The sequence below is a fragment of the Desmodus rotundus genome, chromosome 9 (assembly GCF_022682495.2).
Source record: "Desmodus rotundus isolate HL8 chromosome 9, HLdesRot8A.1, whole genome shotgun sequence".
NCBI lineage: Eukaryota > Metazoa > Chordata > Mammalia > Chiroptera > Phyllostomidae > Desmodus > Desmodus rotundus.
The window spans coordinates 69,873,874-69,893,246 of NC_071395.1; the positions used below are offsets into that span (position 1 = coordinate 69,873,874).

The following is a 19,373-nucleotide window of genomic DNA, read 5'->3' on the forward strand; positions in this document are numbered from 1 at the left end:
TGAACTCTCCAGTTACATTTACTCACAGCTAACTTAGTTTGTTGCTCTTGTGAATGACACCTTCAACATTTTTCTTTTTAAATTTAATGTTTATTTTTATCAAAGTGACAGAATTTTAAAAAGTAGTACACTCTCCTACCTCACTCCACCCCTAAGCCCTTCTTCTCAGAGGCTACCACTTTTTAAAATAATTTTCATTTATTGATTTGAGAGAATGAGAGAGAGAGTTTTTATTTATGCATTCATTGGTTGCTTTGTATATGTGCCCTGACCAGGGATCAAACCTGAAACCTTGGTGTAGCAGGACAATGCTCAAACCAACTGAGCTACCCAGCCAGGGCAAGTCTACCACTTTTAACTCTAGGGCTTTATCTCTGTTTTTCCAAATAATATATTTATAGTGTTATTTCTTACCCCATATCCCAGTATCACACATTGTCTGTTGAACTTCTTATTGTAGAAAATTAGGAAGTTAAACCCGACTCTCCTACCATTATTCTGTCCCCTCACCCATGTGCATATCCCTCTCCTTACCTCCCAAAATAGTGACACCATGAGGTTCCGCTCTGCTGGAGTCTGGTGTTTGCATTGCATGTCTGTGTAGATTAATTATAACTGAGCTACTTATTGGTTTCTGCTGCTTTGATGGAACAATTTTTTATTTTCCCTAGTTAATTAAGGAAATTGAAATAATAAAAACAAAACAGTTGTGTATTTTTTTTAATCTCCTGGTTTTCTCTGTCTCTTGTACCAGTCCTTCCCCAGACTCTTGAGCAGACCTGTAAAACTCCCCTGAACACTGTCAGCACATGAAGCTGCCTACCAAGGCTGCTGTTTTCACTGGATGGAAGAGCCTATGTGCTCCAGTTTGGTCTGTCTCTTTTCAGGTCGATGGTCAGCTGTGTTTGGGGATCTTCCTTCTCCATCATCGCATTACTCTCCTTTGCTTCTCTTTTTGACCACTTCCTGGATCTTACATTTTTCCTTTCTTGGTTTTTTTCCTTGTTTTGTTGGAATGCACATTTCTTTTCTTTGTTTTCTATCCTCACCCAAAGACATTTTTTCATTGCTTCTACAGAGAAAGGAAGGGGGAGAGAGAAATACATGTGAGAGAGAAGATTGACTGGTTGTCTCCGTTCATGCCCCACCAGGGGATCGAATGGGCAGGACTACACTCCGACCAACCAAGCCTCACCGGCCTGGGCAGGAAATGGGTCTTTGCCTAATTGCCCTATTTTCAGAAAGACTTCTCACCCTGTCCTCTGGTGTCCCTAAGTCCAGGAAGTCTGAACTTGTTTCCCTCTGAGTGTTGGTCTGCCACTTCCTGCTATGGGGTACGGGGAGTCACTTGGTGGTCAAGGGTAGGGAGTCATCTAAGAAGCTATCACCACTTCCGTTTTAAATGTCCACCTTGTACATACCTGTGCCTGAGAGTCTTCCTGGGCCTTTCTGAAGTTCTGCATTATAAATTGGCTTGTTTCTTGTTGATAGCTCCCTCAGGTATCATAAAGATTTCCGTTTTCTCCTCTATGCTAAGTCATTACCATTTATCCATTTGTTTTCTGATGTCTAAAATTTTGTGGATATGTCTCATTTATTGTCAATTCTTATTCATTTTTTTCTCAGCTGTGTCTCTGCCTATTTTTTCTCCAGTCATTTCTAGTGGAATTTCAGAAAAGGATGTTGATAATGACCTATTTTTTTTTAGTCATTCATTTTAAACTGAAGTATTATATTTTATGATTGTTGCTTATATTTAGGAATGAATACTGCTAATTTTTCTAACAGATCTTGAACTGTCTTATTAGTTCTGAATGTTTGTAGAATTTCTTTGGTGTTTTAGGTAAGCAGTTATATGAGGGTGCCTTCAGTTTCTTTCTTTGTAATTCTTATATTTTTTATTCCTTTTTATTGCCTTACTGTGTTGTGGGGTCTTCAATACAGTGTTGAAAAGAAGCAGTAGTGGTGAATAGTCTTGTCTTATTCCTCACTTTAAAGGAAAAGCTTCCAGTGCTTTCCATTCAGTATGATGTTTATTCTAGTTTTTGAGAGTTACCATTTATTGGACTGAGAAAATTTTGTTCTAGTCCTGGTTTGTGAATTTTATTCACAAAGGGGTGCTGAGTTTTGTCAGGTTCTTTCTTCTGCATCTAGATTATCTTGTTTTAAAAAAAATAATCTTTTAGTGTGGTGAGTTTAACTAATGAGCTTTCAGATAGTCTAATATCTCTCCATTGCCAGGATTTGCTAATGTGTATTTAGGATTTTTATACCTATGCCCTGTGAGGGTAGGAGGTAGGCTTTAGGCTTTAGGCTTTAAAATTTCCCTTATATTGTTTTTTTTTCTTTTTGAAGGTCAACATCAAGTTATTATGAAAGGAAAATGAGTGTTTTTCTCTCTATTTCTGGAAGAGATTGTATAAGTGTTGTCCTTTCCTTCAAAGTTTGAAAAAACTTGTGAGTAAAACCACATAGACCCATTACAGCTTTTTAAGGTAGATTTTAGACTGCTGGATCAATTCCTTTGAAGGTTACAGATCTATTCAGGTTTTCTGTTTCCTCTTGAGTCAATTTGGAACTTTTTATTTTTCTGGAAAATGATCAGCGACAGGAGATAGCCCATAACCAGGTGGTTTCAAGAGTCATGGGGAAATAGCACCTTCAGCTGATTCATGCTACCAACACCTAGAAGGTGGGAGGGATGGAAGTTAGAGCTTTCCAGGGTTTTGTATTATTCAGAGGGAGAAAAGAGCTATTGATTGGCTTTATGCTCGAAGTCAAGGGTACATGTTAAAAATGTCAGTGTGACCACCTAAGTAGTGGAAATAGATTCTAGAAATGCCAAGTTTGTGGGGGGTGGGAGGGAAAGTAAAGAAAATGCAATCAATCCATTAGAAAGCAAGACAGGAGGGAGCATAAAAAGCAAAGAGAAAACCTGGTAAAGAGAAAGCATGTCATAAGGATGCCCTTTTAGGCAGTGCCTCCTCCTTTGCAGAAGCATTCCTGGATGTCCTGCCCCTGCCAAGGCTTTTCTCCCTGAGCACCTCACACACCCACCACTCTGCACCATGACTGCCAGTCTGCCATCTTTCTCTTACAGGAGGCAAATTCTTCCTGGGACCAGCCTGGGCCATTGTTCTGCTCATTCTCAGTGCCTGACATATAGTAGCTGCCCAAAAAATCTTTGAATTAGCAAACAAATATGAGAATAGATGGCCAAATACATCCTGAAATGCTACTCAATCAGGTTCAGAGGCTATGGGGAGACATTTTAATCTGATCACCTTCATTGATCTGTGGGTTAGGGAACTAAGGAAGCACCAGCAGCTTTGGATTCCACTGGGGATCCAAGTGTTTGGGACTGCCTAAACCGAAAAAGTCTTTGGGAGCTGCCTAAACTGAAACTGCCCATAAATTCATCAACTGCCTGTGTAGCTGTTATGAGCTTGACGAGCACGATAGTGCCCTGAGATTTACCTTGTGCAGGCAAAATAGCCTTGATGCTGCAGGGGACTGTTTCTGAAACATTAACACTGCACAGTTCACCTGAGGTGCCTGTTTGCATGGAGATTCTGATGCAAGGGGTCTGAGGAAGGCCTAGATGCTGCATCCCACCAAGCTCAGTGCTGCTGGCTCATGGACCCTGCTCTATGTAGCAAGACTTCAGGCTGTCACTTACACTGAGGCTTTCCCCAGTGCTCAAGGACAATGAAGTGGCCCTGTATTTGGAGGATAGGCTCAAATAGGATCTGTTCTGACTTCCAGGATTATTACCATTGAACTTGAAAGATCCAAGCTTATGCTGGCCAGGGAGGGGTACCGGTTGGCCTTAAATGGCATGACATGAACAGACCTGTCCCAGCTTTGTACGAGGCCCCTGGGGTGGGATGAGTTCTGTGAACTACCAGCACGGTGATCACACTCCTCCTCACTTTCCTGTTGCTCAGGCTGAGCCACACAGCCTGTTTGGACACGTCGCACACTGGAAAACCCTTGTTTTTGTGATTCACATATCACTTGTCACTGTGCTCTGGCCCCACCACACTTTGTGCACAATCCCATTTCCTCACCTCATTCCTGCAAACCTTTGCTGTGTTGTCACTCTGGTCCCCAGGCGGGGAGGACATCTCCTTCTGTATGCATAGCATTGCCTGCCCTGGGTGGAGACAGGGGCAGCCTCCCTCTGTAAACTCAGAATTAAGACACAGGCTGGAGAGTGATGACATCTGGACACCTACCTACTTCTTAATATCAGCTCCCATTTTTATAGAAATGGCACAGATCCAGTAGGCAATGACCCAAAGTGCCAACCAGCCACAAAAGCACTAGTCCTGGGGCTGGGCAGACTCTGACGCCAGCCTGGCCCCAAGCCCTTTCCCCAGCTTCTCCATCCCATCCCAGAAATGGTGCTTGGCAAGTGGGATGTTCTATTCTTTTCCTTGTGATCATATTGATGCCTGTGGAGGGGAGCCTTGTGGGCAGAAGGATCATTCTATCAGTAAGTGATGGAGCCTGGGGTTTCTCTGGGTGTGGTCTGGCCCCAGGGTTTTACAGAAAGTATATTTGAAGCTAGAAGAACCTCTTACACATCAGGAAAATCTGAAACTTGAATGCCTCTAAGGGCTGTCCCCAGCACACTCCTGGCCCTCAGCAAGCTTTGTGCTTTTCCTTTTCCTAGCATGGGCAGAGGTGATGCACCCCTGGGAGGAGGCCGAGGGCCTCTGGGGCTATTGCGGGGTGGACTCTGCTGTCAGAGGTCTGTGCACTGGTTTGAGTTCAGTGGCCCCAGCCTTCCTTTATTTCTGAACTTTGGTCGAACAAGCCGTTGGACTAGCTAGTGTCTGGGCCAGACAGGTAACAGCCCCTGTGAGGCAGGTGGAGGCGCTCTCATCAGCACCCCCGGGACACCGGCACAGCCCTGTTGGCCAACATTCAAATCATCTAGCAAGCATAAAGGATCACCAACCCCCCAGGTCCTTCCCCAGAGAGCCTGTTTAATGGGTTGGGGGGTTCCTGGGCATTCGGGTGAGTTTCAAGTGCCCATGTGATTCTCACAGGCAACCAGGGTGGAAAACCACAGCATTAGAGAATGATGGGGAAGGTGGCCACATTTCTTCCCATCCCCCTCCTCAGGAACTTCAGTATGACCTTCTCAATTTTTCAAGAAACAATTCAAATCTTTTCCATGGGAAATTTTCTGGTTTTTATATGTTGGCAACTAAATCAAATATTTTTCAAATGTCTATGGGCCAAGCAGCTCAAGGAGGCTGGATTTGTCCCACTGTCCAGTTTGTCACCCCCAGTCTGCATACGGGGTAAGCCCTCCCCTCTGATGTGAACTCCAGTTCAGCTGGGTTACACCTGTCTGGCTGTTCTCTGCACTCTTGGGTGCGTAAGTTCACCTTCACACATCCTGCCTTCCACCCTTTTTCTCTTGTTTTTGGCCTCAGACTGAGCGGCCAGAAAGATATTACTGCCCACCCTGGCTTGTGTGGCTCAGTTGGGTGGAGTGTCATCCCAATAACCGAAGGGTTGTGGGTTCGATTCCCAGTCAGGGCACATGCCGAGGCTGCGGGTTTGGTCGGGGCACTTATGAGAGGCAACCAATTGATGTTTCTCTCTCACATCAATGTTTCTGTCACTCTCTCTCTCCCCACCCCCCTTCCCCTCTCTCTGAGATCAATGAGCATGTCTCAGGTGAAAATTTTTTTTAAAAAGTTTCTGAGCACAGACCCTGGGTGATTCTTATTATCCCATAACAACCTGATGGGGTAGGTACTATTTTTGGTCCCATTTCTCAGATGTGAAAAGTCACTTACTTGGCCAAAGGGATGGTAGAGTCAGGACTTGAACTTTGATCTGTTTGCCTCACAAACCCAACCTCTCAGCCACCCCATTGCCTTTCCCTGCTTAGAGTTCTTCAGTGCTCTTCTGGCCTGTGGCCCAGGAACACCCCACTGAATGGCCTTTGAGGGGGACCCCTGACTCTGGCTGGGTGTCTTCTCAGAGCCCGGGTTGGGCTGGACCAGAGTATTATGTGGTATTGGGTAGGGTGGGGAAGTGGGGATCCAGAACGTAGTCCCCTGGTTAAGAGAAATGACACATTTCTGACTTCTGTATGCTACCTGCTCCCCATACCCTCCCCCACTTTCTAGATATGACATGCCTAGGAGGAAGCCTCTGCCCCTCTCTCCTGGCCTCCTTTTGATTTTGGAAATGGGCTGGAAGGATGGCCTCATTGCTGGTATTTTCTCTCTGAAAGGCCAGGCCAGTGTGGCCTGCTGAGTGATGTCTATGGAAGCAGGAACTAGGAATGAAGGGAGAGCAAGGAGCCAGGCTGGTGGCTGCAGAGGCTGGCGAACGAGGGGGAGATGGGAGCTGAAGCACACCTCAGGACGTGGGCTGGGAGTGGGGTGCCCAGGAAGTGGGGGCCCCTGCTTCCCTGCTGCCTGGCTAGAGCCAGATGGGGCAGGTTTGTGCAGCATGTAGCGTGTAGGGTAGCGTTTCCCAGGAGACTGTACAAAGATGGGCTCGGATGGTCTGTGAGCAAGGCTCTCAGTACTATTGACTCACAAAAGAAGAAGGGTTTTCCTCTTGCAAGTCTCTCTCCGTGCCTTGGCAGGGTTTCCAGGCTGCTGGGTGAGAACGGGCCTCAGCAGGTCGCAGCATCCAGCTGGGATTGAATGCCATTGCTTGATTTTCATTGTGGTTATTTTTTTGCTCCCTGTCTATATCTGGCAAATGTTGCTAGTTTTCCATTCAGAGAATACTCTTAACAGTTTCTGAGAAATAAAATTTTTAAAAAAGTAAAAAAGTGAATCAACAAAAAAAATTAAGTAAACAAGACAAAAAGTAGTATGATATGCAAAAGTGATAATTTGGGCAGTGACAGGCTCCCAGGAGAAGCTGGGTGTAGGGGTAAAGGTCAAACCCATTAACAGCAGAATCTTGGGCAAGTCATTTCACACCTGGAAGCCCTAATTGACTCCATTGTAAACTGTGAATAATATATTACATGAATATCAATGTTAATATGCATTTTATATTAAACTAAATGCACTTCACGTGCTGAGCCCAATGCCTGACGCAGAGTAATAGTAAGTGGTGGTTATTATATGAAGTGCTCATCATTCTGCAATGTTGCACTTGGAGGCAGGGATTCCTGGGGAAAAAGTGCTAACGACAAGCACATGCCAACCACAGATGGGTATGTTTTGTGAGGGAGGGAGCTCTGTCAGCACAGATGTTCCAGAGGCTTCTCCTCTGTCTAGGATATGGTGGCAGGACCTGCTGCTGGAAGAGCTGGGCAGCAGGGGAGGTCCCCGCCGAGGACACATCACAGCCAATGTGCAGAGTCAGTGAGCATAGCAGGCCTGAGGGTGTTGCCTCACCAATCCTTGTTTGCTGCCTTAGCCCGTGGCTGGCGTCTGGGAACTGGAATTTAGGGAAGGTGTCTGTCAGCCCCTAAATTAGAAGATTAAACTGTTCCTACAAATAATTGGGTTTAGAGTGAACGTGTGCTTTCCTTCTGGACACTGCAATTTGGGGACATAATGGGCCAAGGGTGCCTACAGGACCAGCCCCAAAGAAGCCCTTAGGCACCACATCTCTGGGCTCCCCTGGCAGACAGCACTCACTGGCACCTGGTTTCCTCGAGACCTCACCTGCCCTGGTGCCTTTCCCTTTGTTGATTTTGCTTTATTTCCTTTTGCAGTAATAAATGATGGCCTTGAGCAGGAGTACATGCTGAGCTGTGAGTTGTTAAACCCAGGGGTGGTCCTGGGCACCCCAACACAGCCAGTCTCTGCCTTCATCTTGGAGGAGACCCAGGGTGCCCTTGACCCTTAGATCAGAAGGTCTCCTGGCATGAGACTGAGGGGTGCGAGGGGCCCATGCTGCTTCTGGGAAGAGCTAGCCTATCAGGAGCAGATGGTGAGTGGGCCCTCTTAGGGGAGTTAGTGTGATCTCACTGTGCTTCTCATGAGGCAGCTTGAGAGGTTAGTGAGGCTCAGCTGGGTGTGTTAGTGAGCGGCTCCTGCTGGATCTCTGAAGGACAGATCCCAGCCCCAGACTAGTTCTCACAGAAGTGACCAAGGTGAAGACCACTGGTTTGGCACCAGTACTGTCCGAGACACCACACCCCCACTCTTTACAAAGTGTGAGGTGGGCACACCTCGGGGTCAATGTCAAGATTAAGGAATGTTGGTATCAATTTCCCTCCAAGGGCTCCAATTCAGTATGGAAGGCATCGGAATCCTGTCTGCTAATTTGGTTCTCTCTTCAGACTTCAAGTGATGATTTCTTAACTCTGACCACAGCCACCCAGAACCAGGGTTGGGGCAGGGAATGCTGCATCCATCTGGGTCTCGAAGAATTGTCATTCATGGTCAGAAGGCCACACAGGCAGACATCCCTGGCTTCAGACTGTTGGGCGGTGGCCTGGCTTTTCTATGTGAGTTTCCAGGGAGGTATTTGACCAGTTGTCCTGCTGGCTGGCCTTTTTGTCTGATGCCCTCAGCCAATGGAGGTGGCGGCAGGCGGGACTGAGGTCAGCAAAGAGAGATGGGGCACTTACCAGCATGGAGGAGCGAAGGGAGTCAGGATGAAAGGGGCGGCTGAGGAGACTTGGCTGAGTCAGCTGGAGGCTTGGAACCACCCAGACTTCATCCCATTTTATAAAGGATGCTCAGCTATGGGGCCTGAAAGGGAGCTGCCACTCACCAGCAGTGTAAGCAAGGGCAGGCCAATTTTGTTTTTTATTTTTTGGACTTTGGGGGAGCAGGCCAATTTTAAGTGCTTTCTGTATGTTAACTCATTTAATCCTCACAAGAGGCAGTATAATTATCTTCATTTTCATGGGATTCTCTGACATGTCCAGAGAGTTCAGGAGACTTGCACAGGCGAGCTCCACATGAACACTGGCAGTATGGCTCCCTCGTCCTGGCCCTTCACCACTGCACTGTGAGGCTTGGTGCCCTAGAAATATGGTCCCTTCCTACTCCAACATTCAGTGGCCCCCAAGGAGCCAGTCGAAGCAGATCATAGCCAGCTTGCAGAATGACAGTGACATCACAGGCTCTATGTACTAGTTACATGATCTTTCCTAAAATAAATATAACTGCTTAAAAACTGGCCTCTTTGACCAGCTGCATCATCTGGTGCCCTACCTAAGGCATCCTCTCGGTGCGGCAAGTGTTTCGGGAACCTGTGGACTTTGGGAAACCCCCACGTTCTGCATCGCTACACGAGCCAGGTCTGCAGACCACAGCGGAAGCTCCGGACTCAGGCTTTGACCACAACGTTTCCCTAGAGCTGCCCTGTCTCCGCTGCGTTTTGTGCGGGTCCTGACATAGCACTTCCACTTGGCAGGCATGGGTTTGGGGATGTGGTCAGAGGCGAGGGACTTTTTCCCAGCTGCTTGAGTCCTGTGGGAATGCAGCAGCAGCCACCAGCTTAGACCCAGCAGTATTCCCCACCCTGATACCCTTATAGCAGGACCAGCCTCTGTTCTCCCCAGGGTGGGGGTGGGAGTGTGGGAATACCTCCCTCGCCCCCTGTGATGAGCATCTGCATCATCAGGATCCTGTTCGCCAGCTGGTGGTCAGCCCTTCCCCTTCCTTCTCTCAGGTGTGTCTGGCATGGACCACCACTCACCCCGGGGAGGCCAGAGCCCCCTTTACAACAGCTGCGGGTCAGAATCAGTTGAGTTGTAAGAAACAGTCTCAGCTGCACACAGCTTCCTGTCACTCTCTCTTGCTCTCCCACAATTTACCCCCAACCTGCTTCCAATACAGAAGGCGCCTGCCTCTCCACTCTACCCTACCCCACAGATCTCCTGGCCACTGGGAAAATTAGGGTGCATGTGGGGAGTATTCTAATTATTTTCATCTTACTCTGAGGTAAGGTTGCATTCATACCCAAGTAGCCAAGCCCCAACTCCAGCGCCCCTTGTGCCCCTGAACAGCCGTCCTGCTGAGGCTGCCCCCTGCTTAGCTGTGCCTGATGCTCTGTTCTCTTGCATATCTTCTGCACTGAGCCCATTTTCCCAACACTCCTGTTATATCTTAGTGCCACACAACTTGCCTACTTGGTCCCGTGACTCTGTGGGGACCCAGCCAGGACTTTTTGAGGCACTGGTATTGGGAAATATTTCCTGAAGTGTTCAGGACCTGACCTCCAAAAGAAGACGGGGCTGAGAGACTGAAGAAAGATGCTGACCAGTCCCAAGTTAAACAGAGTTTAGGAAGGGAACTTTCAGACAGAAGCAGAGTCGTAGGTGGCAGTGAGATGGGGGGTCTTTGTGCAGAAGAGGGATGGGGACTTGACATAGACAGCCCCAGGGCCACAGGTGGCTTGTACCAAGCTTCACTTGCTTGTTAAGAGCTATAGATTCTAAGGCAATAAACAACTTAATGGGCCTACTTATTTTTGAAAGAACATTCCTTTTGGGTGATAAGGGATCAGCCCTCCATGGGGTAAACTGGCTGTCGCTGAGCAACATGCTTCTTAAAATGCTGTGGGTCCCCTGAAGCACCAGAAGCCATTTGCCTAACAATTGGAGGCATGAACAGTGACATGTCTCATTCACATTCCCATGCAGTCTGACTTGGCCAGACCTGGAGCAGCTGGTAATGTCTCCCAAACATATGTTCACATCCCAACCCCCGGAATTTGGTAACGTTATGTTCTTTGGAAAAAGGGTCTTTGCAGATGTAATTAAATTAAGGATTTTGAGAAGAGATTTTCCTGGATTATCCATCTGGGGCCTGAATACAGTCTCAAGTGCCCTTATAAAAGGGAGGCAGGGGGAGAATCACTGCACACAGAAGAGGAGGAGTGTGTATGGTAAGGGAGGAAGAGGTGGAGTGTGAGGCCACAAGCTAAGGGAAGGCAGCAGCCACCGGGAGCTGAAAGAGGCCAGGACCGGGTTCTCCCCTAGAGTGTTTGGGGGACAGGGTCCTGCCAATACCTTGGCTTCTGTTCAGTGACACAGATCTTGATTTCTGGCCTCCAGAACTCTGAGAGAAGATATTTCTGTTGTTTTATGCCATTTGTGGTAATTTTTTACCATGACCATAGGAAATGAATACGGAGTGGGGGAGGTGTGTTCAGAAATGCAAATATCTTTGGGAGAGGAGCTTACCCTCCAGTATAGGCTGAAGGGAGGGTCTGAATCTCCAGTCTACCTTATGTCCTTTAGGCTTTTTGCCAAGGTGTTGTACCCTGGCCTTTAGGAAGAGAACGTTAGAGCTCTTCCTAATACATGTTACAGAAATCCCACTCAAAGTGGCTTCTAACACAAAGGGAATTGATAGGCTCATGTGACCGAAACATTCCCACAGCATCAGCTTCCGACACGACTTGATGAAGGGGCCTCATTGCGCCAGCACAGTGTGATGTCTTTCCCTGCCTTCCTCCCTCTCTTCCCCACCAGCCCCTTTTCTCCTGCATTGGCTCCATTCTCAGGGAGGTTTTTCCTGCAAGGTGTCAGCAGCTTCAGCCTTGCCTCCTATTGTAATACTACTTCCTTTCCCCAATAAGTCCAGCTAGGGTCCAAGGACTGAGCCTCAGATGACTGACTTGGATCACCTGCTCATCCCTGAAGTAGTCATCACAGCCAAGGGGATGGAATTGCTCATTGGAGGGGTGGGGGAAGGTGCTTCCCTGAAGGAAAATCAGGGTACACTCACCAGAAGCAGGGGTACACCTGGCTGTGGGGCAGGCACACACAGCAGATAGCTGCCACAAACCTCTTCCAAATCCTGGTGGCTGCTGGCATCCCTTAGCTTGTGGCCACATCACTCTGGTCTCTGCCTCCCTGAGCATACTTCTCTTCTGTGTGTTGTAGAACCTCCCTCTGCCTCCCTCTCATCAGGGCACTTGGGGCAGCCATTGGGACCCAGCTGGATCATCCAGGATGGTCTCCTCATCTCAAAGTCCTTAATTTAATTACATTTACAAAGTAAGATAATGTTTGCTGCCAGCCTGGTGGTTCCTGAGGCTGGTAAAACACCAGTCAGGCCACCATATAACCCATCATGTGCTTGGAAATGCCAATTAATACCATTGACACTTCTGCTCTACCACAATAATCCCAAGTGTGAAAACCAGCCCCGTAGCCCCGCACACGATGGGAGAAGAAGACGCTGACTTGGGAGGTCCCAAAGGAGAGGCTGGGTGAGAGCGCTGAGAAGCTGCAGCTGTAGTAGCTGCCGCTGCTGGGCCCTTGTATTGGAAAATCCCACTGAAGCATCTTTGAACTTCAGCTGGCATTTTCATGATTAATGCTGGATCTGGTGAAAGCCGTGTTTGGGAAATGGAAAAGGGAAGTGGGATGAGCTCTCCTGCTACAATGAGGCTCTCTTTGGCAATGGTCTTTGAAGGGCGGTGACTCAGTGGGGGGACAGAGAAACAAAGGAACTGCTGTGGCTGCAGCACTTTCTCTGCCCCTTGGAAGTGGGAGCCCCAGACATGGGTACCCTAAAGGAGCACTGGGCCAGGGAGGGAGACCTGTGCTAGGTGTTGGTCAGGTAGCTGTCATGGTAAGCAGGTTAAAGGAGAGGTGACGATGCACCAGGAGTCCCAGAGCCAGATGTGCAAGCTCTGCCCTCCTTCAGTGTTACTATTAAGGGTGTAACCTTGGGCTTGTCCCCCTGACAAACCTCAGTTTCACCTGAGGTCCAGTGCCAGGGCTGCCACTTACTAGCTGTAAACACACACACCCCTGGGGCCAGCTGCTAGTAATTCGAACCTCAGTTTGCCCCCCTGTGGTGGGTATAATTACTGAACCTACCACACAGAGGGGTGGTGGAGATTAAATGAGTGAATGTCAGGTACGCATTTACTGCTGTGGTTGTAATTTTCCGAAAATTTAAAGTGACCTGCTTCCAACATCAGTGTGAATATTAAATGAGATAATGCACATACATGTTTAGAGCAGGACCTTACCATTCTCCCTGTGATTTAAGCTTCCTGCAGGCAAGGCCCTCTGTCTAGCACAGGGTGTCTAGTGCATAAGAGATGCACAGAGAGCATTTGTCGGACAGACCAGTGAACAAACGCAGTGTGCTCTGCAGACCACACCTTGACGCTGGTGGTCCCAAGCCCCAAAGAATCTCAGATGTCATGTCAAGGCTTTGCTAGAGCCATTGCTTCCATGCTTTGGAACAGAGATGTGGCTTTGAAAAATTGCAACAGAGAAGTTAAATAAGTTCTTTGCTGTGACCAGCAGAGATCGCAGGATAGCAGGGGTTCAGCTGGGGTATCGGGGACACCTGGATGCACACACACTGGATGCTGCTCTGCCTCTGCTCATCCTTTTGGTGGAGGTGGGGGGAAGCAGGGACTCCTTTTGTCAGAATGACAGAAAGTGGTATTAGCAGACTGCCTGCCTGTCCCTGCAGGGGAGTCCCCATGAAACCACAAAGTCACCCTCTGCTGCCCCCTTCATCCATTCTGGGAAACCCTGCCAGTCAATGGGACCATGGAGTGGGGCTGGGGGGAGCTCTGCTGAAGGAACCATCCTTTGCAGGGGGGCAGCCCCCTGCTGTCTTTAGGGCTGGACAGGTCCTCTTGAGTAGTTGTCCCCTCCCCCAGGCAGCCCTGGCTGCTACAGACCTTACCCACAGAAGGCAGGACTTCCTTTGCTACCTGCAGGAGCGCTGGGGCTAGATGGCATTTGGTATGGGGACTGAGATCTGCAGGTCATTGGTAATGATCATCGGCTAGTGGTGGCTCAGTTTCACCTGGGGTCCGGTGCCAGGGCTGCCACTTACTGGGCGAGGGGAGAGAGAGTATGGGCATGAGCAGCTCTGCTGGCTAACTCAGGGATTTCTGAGACCAAAGGGCAACCCAGCAGCCAAGCTAAATTAGCCTGTTATTTGAAATTATTCACATAAAGAGAGTTATGTGTCCATGCCCCTTCTATAAGCAAGATGCGTTTTATATGTTTTTAATGTGTGTATATATTTTCTGTGTGTCAGAGAAGAATCATTTGAGGGTGGTTCCAGAACAGTTACAGAATCTACTTGAAAATATTTACCAGAATAGTAAAAAGATTTCTCCTCAGTTGGGTCAGAGCTTCTCTGTGATCTCCAAAAGTCCCATGGTTGACCCCTCTGTGGAAACGGACTAGAGTCACGGTTACTAGGAACCAACTAAGACATGGTCAGTGTTAAGGTGTACCAGGGTTTCTCAGCTTTGGCACTATTGACATTTTGGGCTGGATGATACATTTTTGTGGGCACAATCCTATGCATTGTAGGATGTTTAGCAGCATCTCTGGGCCCAACTTGCTGGATGCCAGTGGCCCTCTATGATAGGCACAGTGATGACCCTCCCTCCCCGCAAAAGATGCTCATGTCTTGCAACCTGTGAGTGTTTGGCTACATGGCAAAGGGGACTTGAACTTACATATGGAATTAAGGTTGCAAATCAGCTGACTTTGAGATGGGGAGATTACCCTGGATTATGCAGTGGGCCCAATATAATCACAGAAGTCCCATAAGTGGAAGAAGACAGAAGCAAGAGAACCAGAGAGATGGCAGTGTGAAAAGGACTTCACCCACCACTGCAGGCTTGGAGGATGGAGGAGGGGCCACAAGCCAAGGAATGCACTTGGCCCCTGGAAGTTGGAAAAGACCAGGGAATAGATTCCTCCCTAGAGCCTCCACAGGGAACACAGCCCTGCCGACACCTTGATTTTAGCCCAGTGAGATGTATTACTGAACTACAGGCCTCTCAGGTAATAAATTTGTGGTGTCATCTTGAGCCACTGAGTCTGTGGTAATTTGGTACAGCAGCAGTTGGAAATTGATATACCTGCCTGCATCCTGACAACCAGTACATGTCTCCAGACGCTGCCCTCTGTCACCTGTGCAGCAAAACCGCCCCTGGTTCAGAAGCACTGGCTATGTGGAACACCATCTTGTTTGCCTAGAAACTGGGAGAGGAAGGATTCTCCCTCTTTTGTGATGACAGTGAGGCTGGGAGTGGGCACACCCTGAGTGGTTGGCTCCATGAGGAAGGAGCGGAGGATATAAAAGGGGGTGGGGGCCACAGCTGCCACCCCCACATCTCCCGGAGGCTCCTGGGGCTGTCACACTGTCATTAGCGGCACAGTCTTCCTGTCAGTGCTTGTGCGCATTTGAATGAAACTAGAAAAAGAAGCTGAACTATCTTCAACTGCACCATAAAAGAGAATATAAAAACTCCATAAAACACTGAAATGTCAGCTGAAACAGCATTGCAGGCAGAAACCTCAGCAGGCACTGTTTGTGGGCGTGCTGGGGGGGAGGCGAGGCTGGGAGCCCAGCCTGCGCTGAGGGCCACAGGCCCGGGCTCGGGGCCAAGCACTCAGCCCCCTGGTTTCTGGACCCAGCCCCGATGCTGTAATTCTGTTTATTTTGCTGAATATGAAATGCATATGGTTCTGATTTCTGCTTTGTGATCCATCATCTCTGTGTGGCTTTGGAGTCAGAAACCATGTGAAACGGCTTTGAAGTTGTTGTTCTGGGGCAAGTAGGAAGTGGGCTTTTGAGGGGCTCATCGGGGCAACCACCAGGCTCCTGTTGGATTTAAGGGAAGTGGGCTGGCACGTCTGGTTCCGGTACTGGCCCAGGAGCTGGGCAGGGTCAGAAGCTCTGAGTAGACTTGCACAGCCAGGTCCTCAGCTTCAGTCACAGAGACTCTTCTTCATTCCAGGAGTTGTGGCTGAAATAACAGGTGGTCCCAGGTCACCTGCTGCCACAGGGTAGTCACATGGAGTCGTGGCCTTTAGCTCCTCCCTGCAGGGCAACAGCTGGCCATGCTTGGGGGCAGACAAAGGGCAGATGTGGGAGAGAAGAAAAAGGAAGTCAGTGAACAAGTAGGACATGGAGGAAGGAAGACATTGTCTGTGTCCGTGGGTTTAATGTTGAAGGGCCAGCCAGACCTTTCCATGATGGGCTGGCCCGACTGGGTAATTGGTATGTGGAGGCCAGTGGCCCCCAGATTTCAGTGTGCACTGGAATCACTCACCTGGAGGGCTTGTTCAAACCTACTGCAGAGTTTCTGATTCAGAAGGGCTGGGGTGAGGCTCATACATTCGAACAAACTGAGATGATGCTGATGAGGCAGGCCCACCCTTGAGAACCATTGCTCTTGAGCAAGAAGAGCATCTTTTTAATGAGAAGTGGGTCTAATAACTAATAGTTCTCAGGACTTTACAGTTTATCTATAAGGACCCCACTTTTGATTCAAATAATCCTGTGGGAAGATAGTATCATCATCAGTGATATTTTTTTCTTTTTCAAGGTGAAAGTAGCATTTACTTTATTTTTTTTATGTCATCATATAGTAAAATTGACTTTTGGGGGATATACATTTCTATGAATTTTAATACATATTCTATATTTATGCAACCACCCCCTCAAGCATGATACAGGACAGCTCCATCACCCCAAGATCCTATCTCATGTTCTCCCTCTGCATTCACACCCTCCCTACCCAGCTCCTCCTGTATCATCCGCCATACAGTTCTGTCTTTTTGAGAATGTTGTATAAATGGGATCTTACAGTGTAACCTTTTGAATCTGGCTTCTCGACATACTATCTGTGAGGTGGTCAGAGGTTGCTGCATGTATCGATAGTTCATTCCTTTGTATTGGTAAGCAGTATTCTATTGTATGGAGGTACCACCACCTGTTCATCAATTCCTATTGATGATCTTTTGGGTTATTTCCAGTTTGGGATTGTTATTTTTAAAAAGCTATTCTGAACATTCATGTAGAAGACTTCGTGTGGCCATGTGTTTTCATTTGCCTTGAGTAAATGCTGAGGAGTGGGCTCGCTGGGTCATAAGTTAAGCAGATGTGTAACTCAAAAGGAAACTGCAAACGGTTCTCCGGAGTGGCCACACCATTCTGCAGTCCCGCCAGCAGTGGGTTGGAGGTCCAGTTGCTCTGTGGGTCATGTCATGTCTGAGTCCAGATTGTGTAAGTGAGTGTCAGAAAGGCTCAGAGAGTTGTCCAACGGCCCAGCCTCTTGGCTGGTCCTTGAATCCTGGAATCTAGCCCCTTTGACCTGAAGGCTGTGAACATTCTGGGTGGTGGCTGTGCTGAAGAAGAGCTAGGAAGTGGTGGCTGCTGTGCGGTATTGGGGGCTCCAACAATATCAGGGCAAGCCTGGCAGGGCTAAGAAGGTCCATGCCCAAGGCTTAGGGAAACAAGAGGAAAGTAGGAAAAGGAGGCCACCAAGTAGAAAAGATGCACGTGCCAGAATCACAGAGGTGGAAGGCTCTAGGCTACTTTTCCATCCCCCCACTTCCCTCTTATTTTTAGGTTGAGGCTCAGAGAGATGAAGCAGCCTGCCCGACGTTGCTCAGCTCATTGGTGCCTCTTGACTCTTTGCCTGTGGGGGGCAGTGGCGGGAGCCACCTTTGTCCCCAGCAGCATCCTTATTAACAGCAGCAGGGCCACTGGCTGCTCCCCCTGGGACTTGAGGAGTACAGCTTTTGCAAATTGATGTGCCTGGTCAAGCTCATCATACTCCATCAGTGCCTTGGCCTCAGGTCAGCTGCAGGCAGGAGTTGGCTTTAGGAAGGAATTGCAGGGGGCCGCGGCCAGAGCTGAAACCAGAGCAGTGACTTAATGGGGCGGAGGAGGTTTCGTGGAAGGGAAGGTCCCTCCTCTGGAGGCCATTCCACCCGCCCTGGGGGGACCGGGCGCAGCTGCTCTGGAAGGCTGTGGACATGCTTTCCCCATTGCAGCATACTTCTCTTTCATTTTGAATATCATTTGTTTGGTTGCCACAGCAACGTCGTCTCTATTTTAATGCTAACCTGCGTGGCTGCAACTTTCTATATATAAATGCTGCTTTGCACAGTGAATTAGCTGATACCACGGGGAAGCAGCGGATGTGGTGCCGGTGACAGAAAATGACCAGTGTGTCACATTTGCGAGAGGAGGGACTGCGGGGCTGAGGTGAGTTGGAACAAGCAGCGTGCAGTAATCTTCAGGGCAGGTGCTCAAAGCTCATTGGAGCAGGTGAGATTGAGGGCCGGCCACTCCTGTGGAAGGGAGGCCTTCCTTGGACAGCCTCCTGCTGGGCAGGGGCTTGGCTCTGCTTTGGGGGGAATCCTGTTTCCCCACAGACCCCTCTCTTCATTCCTTCAGTGAGTCTGGGCTGCATGGGGACCGGGGCACCTGAGGCTCTGGAAAGGAAGGCAGGAGTGGTATCTCAGGTGAGCTCAGTGCAAAGTGAGGTTTTCCTGCTTCCTTTGACTTATTTCAGTTCCCTGTTCTGGATCTTCACCTCCTCCTCTAGTTTGCGTTTCCTTAATCCTGCGTGTGGCCAGTTCCTATTGGGGCCAAACGCTGTGGGTAGAGTTCTCAGGAGAAGCCTGGAAGGGACTCTGGGAGTCATCAAGCTTGGCTCCCTTGGGCTCTAGATAAGGGAGAAGCCCAGAGAGGTGCCATGTTCTGCCGGATGTCACCCAGCCAGTCAGAGAGACAGAGGGATGGGACCAGGACCCCAGGGATCCTCCAGCTCCCTCATGTGTGCCAGTGTGCACGTTCTGTTGTGGGTCCAGGCAGCTTATGGGTGCACACGGGGGTGACAGGGTGGCAGAAAGGGCTGTGCACTCATAGTGTTCCTTTCTTGAGTCACGAATTGGGGGCATGTAATGAACACAGGATTATGTAACAGGATTAGAAGCCATTTCAGTTTCTGGAAAGAGCATGGAAGTCAGAGCCTGGAAAACAGGAATTTGTGTGAATTCAGCCACTTCCTGTGTGACAGTGTGTCAGCGTTTCTGAGGCTCCATTTTCCCACCTAAGCCTTGGGTGTGAGGTCTTCCCCCAGCATGCTGGGGGGTCACATCACAGCCCAGGTAAACCCATCAAGGACATGGCTCGGGTCCTGATGGGGGGATGCATCTGAGGGCGAGGCCGTGTGGAAACCATCAGGGATCCTCACATGTGTCCCCGGGACAAGGGAGAGTGTGCCACCAGCAACAGAGAAGACCTCCAAAGACTGGCCTTTGGGGCGTGTTGCCAGACACAGCACAGTTTCACCATCGCTGGGAGTCTCCTTCAGGCTTTCTCTGCTATCACATCGCTCAACAAGTATTTGAGGTGCATTGTGTCTGAAGGCCTGGACCGTGTTCTTGAGATGAAAAGATCTGTATGATTATAATCTAGTGGTTATAGATTATAGATCTATTAATCTAGATCTGGGTGGTGTACAGCCTGCAGGGACTAGGCATGTCAGGAAGAGTGGAGCGAAGGGTTTTCTTGTAGGAATTTCTGATTCCTGTAAAGGGACGTCATGGAGGGGATTCTAAAAAAGTAGACCGGGACCAGGTAAAGTGGTATTTTTTGAATCTTGAGTCACGA

At 48.8% G+C, this 19,373-nt stretch overlaps 1 protein-coding gene across 5 annotated transcripts in view; it reads left to right on the forward strand.

Annotated features, from left to right (window-relative positions):
• Window positions 1-19,373, forward strand: part of GAS7 (growth arrest specific 7) — a 206,138-nt gene that overhangs the window by 80,429 nt on the left and 106,336 nt on the right. Inside the window, exon 1 of one of the 5 annotated variants that reach the window (XM_045199095.2) lies at window positions 17,850-17,960. The exons of 3 other annotated variants lie outside the window; for them this stretch is intronic. Coding sequence is in view for 1 of the 2 variants with exons in the window: in XM_045199092.3 (XP_045055027.1) it covers window positions 18,167-18,220 (54 nt within the window). In the remaining variant the exon portion in view is untranslated. Of the gene's footprint in view, window positions 1-17,849; window positions 17,961-18,122; window positions 18,221-19,373 lie in introns of those variants that run through there. One more of the 5 variants, XM_045199092.3, reaches the window with a different exon arrangement.